The sequence below is a fragment of the Aplysia californica genome, unplaced genomic scaffold (assembly GCF_000002075.1).
Source record: "Aplysia californica isolate F4 #8 unplaced genomic scaffold, AplCal3.0 scaffold00696, whole genome shotgun sequence".
Classification (NCBI taxonomy): domain Eukaryota; kingdom Metazoa; phylum Mollusca; class Gastropoda; order Aplysiida; family Aplysiidae; genus Aplysia; species Aplysia californica.
In genome coordinates, this window is record NW_004797966.1 from 1 (window position 1) to 7274 (window position 7274).

Below are 7274 nucleotides of genomic sequence, written 5' to 3' on the forward strand. Positions count from 1 at the left end.
AGTAGTAGTAGTAGTAGTAGTAGCAGCATCAGCATCATCATCATCATCATCATCATCATCATCGTCATCGTCATCGTCATCATCATCATCATCATCATCATCATCATCATCATCATTTATTAATCATCTGCTTTCTCCCTCTCCACTAGATGCCGGCAGCTGCCCCCATGTCTCCAGAACCCCCGCCTGTCCCGCCTACGACATGGAACGTCAAAAACTCGTGTACTTCGCCCACTCCAGGACTTCCCGGGTTCTGACGCCCACAGTGGTCCGCCGGCGAGGCTGGGTCTCCTCCACCTCTCTGGGTGACGCCCTCGGCGACGCCCCTGGACACGCCCCCTTGGCCTCCATAGAGCCAGACATCATCGGCGGTGCCAAAAGAGGGTCTCTCGTGCCCGCACACCGCTCTAGGAAAGTCGGGGATTCATCTTGGAACAAAATCCGGAAACCCGCCTCCGAGGGTAATGTGTGCGATGTAGATGACGAGTGTCCAGATTCTGATATAATGCCTGTGGATATCTCTTACGGGAGCCGGCACAGGGGTTCATCCTCGAGTCGGGTGAACCACAGGGTTGTGCAGAGGGGACAGAAGTCTTCTGACGACCTCAGTTCCAGCTTTCCGGATGATTGTGATTTCATTGAAGATTTTGAGCCCGGATTAAGTCGCAACAGGACTATGCGCCATAATAGTGTATCCGGATTTTCGGATTTTCATAAACAGCGTTTGTCCAACAGCTCAAAGTGGGGAAACTCTTCTCAACGCCTCGCCCGCGGTCCGAGTCTGACAATGCCTGCCGATTTTCTGAGCACTGGTCAGTTCCGTGAAGGAAACTCTGTGTCTTCTTCAACTTTGGTTTTACCGCGAAGGACCATAACCCATTCGCCCAAAACGGCGAAGAGTGTTCAGAATGTGGATGAACTAAACCAACCTCCTCAGACAAATGAAAAGTGGAAGCCGGGGAGGCGGTATGCGAGGTCAAAAGAATTTGAACTGAACAAAAGGTTGAACAAGTCTGCCGACGATTGTCTGGACATGATCCCAACGGTAAAAAGTAAAAGTGGCGGGTATATCAAACAGGTGGTAATTTCTGACTCGGAGCCATCACCCTCGGTGTCGTCTCTGGACAGGCGATCACGCCCCCTCAAAATCCCTGCTGTTGGCGATACTCACGGCACGGTGGCACCGGCGGATACAATTGGCAATGACACTCGTCTTTCAGATACAAGACCGTGCCCTCCTAGAAAAGAACATTGTTCAGGAGGTACAAGTTCTCAGAATTCGGACTCGTGTTCATTGAACCAGAGATCATCAGTGCGGCAACCAGATAACTCAACGGTGGTTGAAAAGCAACACCGAACATTACCAGAAATGCAAACACCGTTGTTAAACTCATCGGATGACGTTTTGCAAACGCTGCACACTCCCAGGAGCAGACGACCTTTGGTAAATAAATTAGATATTGATATTTTGGGATCGATGGAGTCGCTGCCGATTTCAGGTGGAAATTCATGTCCATCACCGTCTATTGACGCCTACAGTAATAAAAAATCTTCTCTTAGTGACGTTTCATTATTGCCCTCTCAACAGCATAAAAGCTCACCTGGCTCCTTATTAGAGCATTCAACTTCTGCTGTCAAAGAGAGCACACAACACTTACGAGTTCCACTTTCGAATGGAGAACAGATGAGTGATTTCGGAAAAGGAAAGGAAGATGGATCCGAAGAGTTCAGAACTCCCTTCAGAAATATAGTCTACGATCGAAGTGACCCAGGTTGTGGTCAAAGTGACGTCAGTGACCCCAGATGTGTTGGTGACACGGTAGAAGACGAGGAAACAGTTAGCGGAAAAGAAAACGTCTGTGAAGGTGAAGAAAGCTCCAACTTCAAACCTCGCTGGAAACGGAACTCGATGAGACTTGCCACGCAGGGCTACACGAGTATGTCAGACTTGACAAACTCTGTGGAACTTCTGAATCTAGTGTCTGAAAACGACAGACCCCAACATGGAAGTGTCGAGGACTCATGTTTTGAGGAGAGTACAGGGGATAATAGGAAGTATGATTTCGAACAGAGGAATATTTCGTCATCTGAGGAGTGCGTCACTCCTGTAGCTCCTTCCGTGACATTTACTTCACCTGTTGAAGAAAGGCGAGATGGGGCTTCTGTGCGAAATAGTTTAGTAGAGGTGGCAGAAAAACTTAGTGTCCCCCGGAGGGACAAAAGCAACTTGAATGGAAACCCTGTGAAAAGACAGTCGTTGAAGCTGGCAACGTCCAGTCTAAGCGATTTAACGTGCGAGGTAGTGGAGGAACATGAGGAGGAGGAGAATGAAGAGGAAGAGGAGAGGGGGGACCTGTCCAGGGATAGTGGAAACGACGCAATGACTGTAATCTCTAGTCGAATATCTGGTGAATACTCGTGTGAAAAAGAAAACGGCACGACGAGGGCTGAATCGGACAGTGTTTCGAGTGATAGCGGAGTGCTGGTTCACAACCTGTCCCATAGAAAGGGAAACACAGAGGAGAGTTCAATAGAGAGCCCGTCTGTGTTGAGAACACGCTTGACCCCTGGGCCTTCTCCGGGCCGTAGAAGTGACGCGTCGTCTTCACTGGCCTACAGCTCAGACAACAGCCCAGCATCCCTGAGATCTGGACAGTCGGTGAACACAAAGGACGAGGAAGAACGCACCAACAAGATCAAGAGGAATTCTCTCCGACTTGCAACCTCTAGTATCTCAGACCTAACGTGCAGTTTCGACGAAGTTGACTTTACCGATTTCTCGCCGATTTTTCATCAGGTTTTGAGCGGTGACATTGACAAAACATCTAGGTGGAGTGAGAACCATCGGGAACCTGTTCAAGTATACAATTCCCCGGAGCCACAGAGAAGAGACTCTCGAGGATCCAGCTTTTCCAGTGGTAAAAATTCTTCATTTGGAAGTTTTTACTCGTGTCAGAGCCTGGAGAGCTCTCGGTCTCCACTGTCATCCCCCACTAATGCTACAGGCAGACACAGTAACCCTCCTTTGAGCGCCTCACCCCCGCGGAAGTTCGGCAGTCCTAAAAAAGAGCGCGGGAAAAGCGGTGTTTGTGAGTGGAGTCGCTCTGTGGATGCTCTGTCTCTGATTTCTGACACTGACGAAAGCTTCATCACTGCCCGGGACACAGAGAGTGTAGCATCACGCTTTGGAAGTGACGTTCACAGGGATTTTTCACCACGATGCCAGCCCCTCCCCATCTCTCGACAGTCGCCCTACACCCGTCCAGCCCCCACGTTGCCAAAGACGGGAAGCAAAATGTCTGTCTCTGATAAACAGTTTGACAAATCCAGAACTATTTTCGGAAAACCGAGCTCTCCAAAACATTCCAAGAAAACGTCTCCTCCTATGCAGCACTACGGGAGTAAGTTTGAGGGCGGGTATTCTCTCGGGGGTCAACGCCGAGATTCGCCTGGAAAAGTTGTCAACTCAAAACGAGCGTGGAACGACGTACCACTTCATAGCAAGACTCCACTAATATCCAAGCAGCAAAGTCCTGACAAAAATAGTGTTCGTACTAAACACGACCTACTTACTTCTTATCGTGAGCGAGATAGACAGCAGCCTGTCGCTGGCAGAGAGGCGACCCCACCCACGCTCGATACACGGAGGTTGAATTATGGCCGGCAGTCACCGGAGAAAAGGTATCCTCGAAACACTTTCGACTACGCTCGAGAGCCTTCGGAATTCTCAGCAGACGAGGACTCGTTGAGCATGCAGTCGTCAATATACTCTCTAACCGACAGCGAGAACCAGTGGCCGGAAATGCCTCGCAGCCCTCCATCTTTGGGGAAACCAAAGCGTAAACAGTACGCGGGTTTCGACAGCCAACCGCTGCCCATAGACAGTTTCTTCAGCGACTCCTCCAGCGTGTATACCGGCGCTTCTTGCAGCTCGCGCGCTCCCAGTAGGTCAGCTGACCTCGAGAACTCCTACAGGGGCTCTGATTGGTCCATTGACGTTACTGGAAACATGAGATCTGCCACCAGCATGGTCTCGCCGTCCTGTCACGGAACGCTTTCGCAACAACAGCACCACGACACCGACAGCATCGCCTCCTCACGACACCGGGGCAACGGAAACAGATCAGACGTGGCTAGTATAGACTCGAGACAAGGCAGCAAAGCTTATCAAGACACAATGTCATCAACAGAAACGGTCGCAGACGACGAGGAGGTGAAAACTCCTGTTGAATTCGGCCAAGATATGCCTCGTTTTGACGCTTTCATTAACTCGAATCGATCCTCTCTTCTTGACGAAAACAACGGCAAGAACAACGACTTACCACAGTTGGCAGAGTCCACCCCTAAATCCACCCGATCTCGTTCCCAGTACGTCTGTGAGGAGAAAGTTTTCGATAATTCAGAAGCTGAGAAACTCTTCTCTTTATCTGGTGTTTCCAACTCTGTGGACAGCAAAAGCTACTCGGAGGACGGACAATTTCTTTTCCCACATGGATCCAAATGCTCAACACTTACTGGTGAGTCATAGCAGTCTTTTCTCTGTCTGGTTTGTTTGAAGAAAAGGGCAGAGAGTGAAAAAGGGAAGACAGTGGATGCGTGGGGGAGAAGGAGGCAACAAAAGGACGGGCATAACTCTCATGAAAACACCAACTAAAATGGACACTGCGTCTGGTACGCTCTTGACAGTGGCACAATATAATTTGAATCTACAAGCAATGTTCTTTAATTTGGGTTGTTTGGCAAGTTCTCAAGGCTTTTTCTGCTAACTTGACTCAGCCCTGTCGGAGATGGACGCTCAATTTGGGGTCACTCATATTAAATTATCCTGCCATGCTTTTTAAAGGGGTCCTTAAACCTGACACTATGGCTACTGTACAAAGTGAACGATTGATCACGAAAATAGGGAAACTCTGCCAAAAGTTTTTAAAACATTTGGAATGAGGAAGTATTACAGTTTTATGGGAAGGGCAGTTTAAATTAGACGAAGGTACAGTGTTTTCGAAGCTTTTTGCTTCCTGTTTTTTTTTTCTTTCACCCCTCATTTCTTAAGAAACGTGTGATATGAGTCAAATTAAAAGTAAAAGGTGATAATGATGAGATGACTTTTAAGCTTGATGTAGGAAAATCTAAATCTCGCTTTGGCACATGCACACGCCGGTTGAGATTTTTTAATGCTCCCACATGTTCACGCACATGCAGGCATACACCATCAGTGTCTGATGTGTAGTGGTTAGACATTTCTTTGTCACATGCAGGAAGAAACCCGAGTTCGGTTCTCGAGTGGGGAGAATATTTTAATGAGTATCTCGACCTTTCTGCTGGAATGTTGTATCCCTCTCAGCCTGGGTGTGGCCCTGACGGGCAGGATCGGAAGCCCGCCTTCTCCTACTCCTTCATGCATGCGCCCTTTCCATGCAGACATAGAATCTTTCCTCCGTAACGACTGCTTTGCTGCACTGGCCTATCGATTTTGTATTTATGGAAGCTAGGGCACTTTATACAAAATGTCAATGTTAGCAGTGGTTAAAGCTGGTGGTGATTGATGCTGATGTGGTGATAGTGATGATGAAGACTGAAACGATGAGAAAGAGGAAGAGGGGGAGGAAGCGGAAAGGGAGGAGAGGTTAATGGAGAGAGAAAAAAACATAGAAGAGGAGGAGGATGAGGAAGCGGGGCTGAGGGCTGAGAGGAGGATGGAGAAACAACTCGAGGGAGGGAAGAGGAAGACGAAACTTTCAACTTTTTTCTTGACTCATCATCATCATCATCATCATCATCATCATCATCATCATCATCATCATCATCATCATCATCATCATCATCATCATCATCATCACAATTCATGACACAAATAAAGGCAGCGTGGTGGAATCAGGGTCTCGTCAGTGTTTGGGCATGTAGAGTCATTTGTCTTTGTTCGGATAAAAAAAATATCCATTTATCTTGCATACAAGTCGAGATATTTGCATACAAGTCGAGATATCTGTTTTCAGAGATATTTGCGAAAGAAGGAGGTGGGGGTCACCTGTTTTCATAGATTAGTTATTTCCTTAGCTTAAGAGCTCGTGGTAACTTAAGATTTACATTCTTGTGCCTTTAATCAACGTTTTTCAGAAAAATCCACACAGAAATGGGTTCTTTAATGGGCATGAAAGGTGTTGAGCCAAAAAACAAATATTTGATAAAAATTCACAAACCTGCAAAAAAATGCAAGGTTCTTTACTTTGAATTTTTTGACGAGAGCCTGATTCCACCACGCTGCCTCACATTTATTAATTCGTAAGCGTAATAAACTAACATCTGACACCCATTAAGTAGGACACGGGACCACATAAAACACCGTCATTTTTATATCCCAACATTACCTTACAAAAAGAACACCCAAACAGAGGCACACATATTAACGACCACTATTCCATCCTCTCCCCTCCTCTCCCCTCCTCTCCCCCCTCCCCTCCCCCTTCCCCTCCCCTCCCCAGCATCGTCCTCAGTGACAGTCCCGCGCACCCAGCTCCTGCCCAAACACAAGTACTTCTCCTCCAAGGACATCATCGACCTTCTGCTCACACCAGACCGGACCGGAAGCGGAACCACGGCCTCTCTGACGTCACTAGAGAAACAAGCGCACAAAGTTTGCCGCGCTATTTTATGCTGCAACGATATGGAACAAGTGCTCCCTGGGAAGGCTTATCATTTATGAGGGGAAGATAGTGTGGGCGTGCGTGTGGGAATCCACGTTTGATGAGTGATGTTGTTTGTTTTTTTTGCTTTAGGTGTAAAATTGTCGTGTGTGGGTTTTTTGTGTGGATTTTTTTTTGGGGGGGAGGTGGGGGGGGGGGGGGGTTGTTGAACTCCTGCCACCAGGCAGACAAAGAAATCCGTCTAAGAGCGCAAAGAAACTTTTATACGCTTTCTGTGTTACTTTAATGTTAATAGTTTTCTTTTATGATTATTACTGTCCTTTGTTCTGTGAGTGCTCAGCAAATAAAAGTTGGCCAACAACACTGTTGATTTTTTTTTTTACATTTTGGTTTCCACCTTGAACATTTTAATGCTTGAGAAGCCGTGCGCAACAGAAACGTTAAACTATAATATTGTCTAATTGACTGTCTTAGAGTACTCAAAAGTACAGTCTACCCCTTCACTGCCTAGTTCGATACTGTTTGAAAATGTTCAGTTGAATTGTAGAGCATTTGTGGCATTGAGGGTGTTAACACTGTAAACAGAACGTGTCGTAGAACTCCAAAACGATTACGCAAGTCCGTATTGAAGCG

General features: G+C 47.2%; 1 protein-coding gene across 1 annotated transcript; it reads left to right on the forward strand.

The window, feature by feature from the left end:
• Positions 1-147: 147 nt before the first annotated feature.
• LOC101859439 lies at positions 148-7021 on the forward strand (the record flags this gene model as incomplete). Its single annotated transcript, XM_005108528.3, is given in 2 exon segments — positions 148-4517; positions 6480-7021. Coding segments are annotated over 2 exon segments (4536 nt in total). The 3' UTR covers positions 6701-7021.
• Positions 7022-7274: the final 253 nt, after the last annotated feature.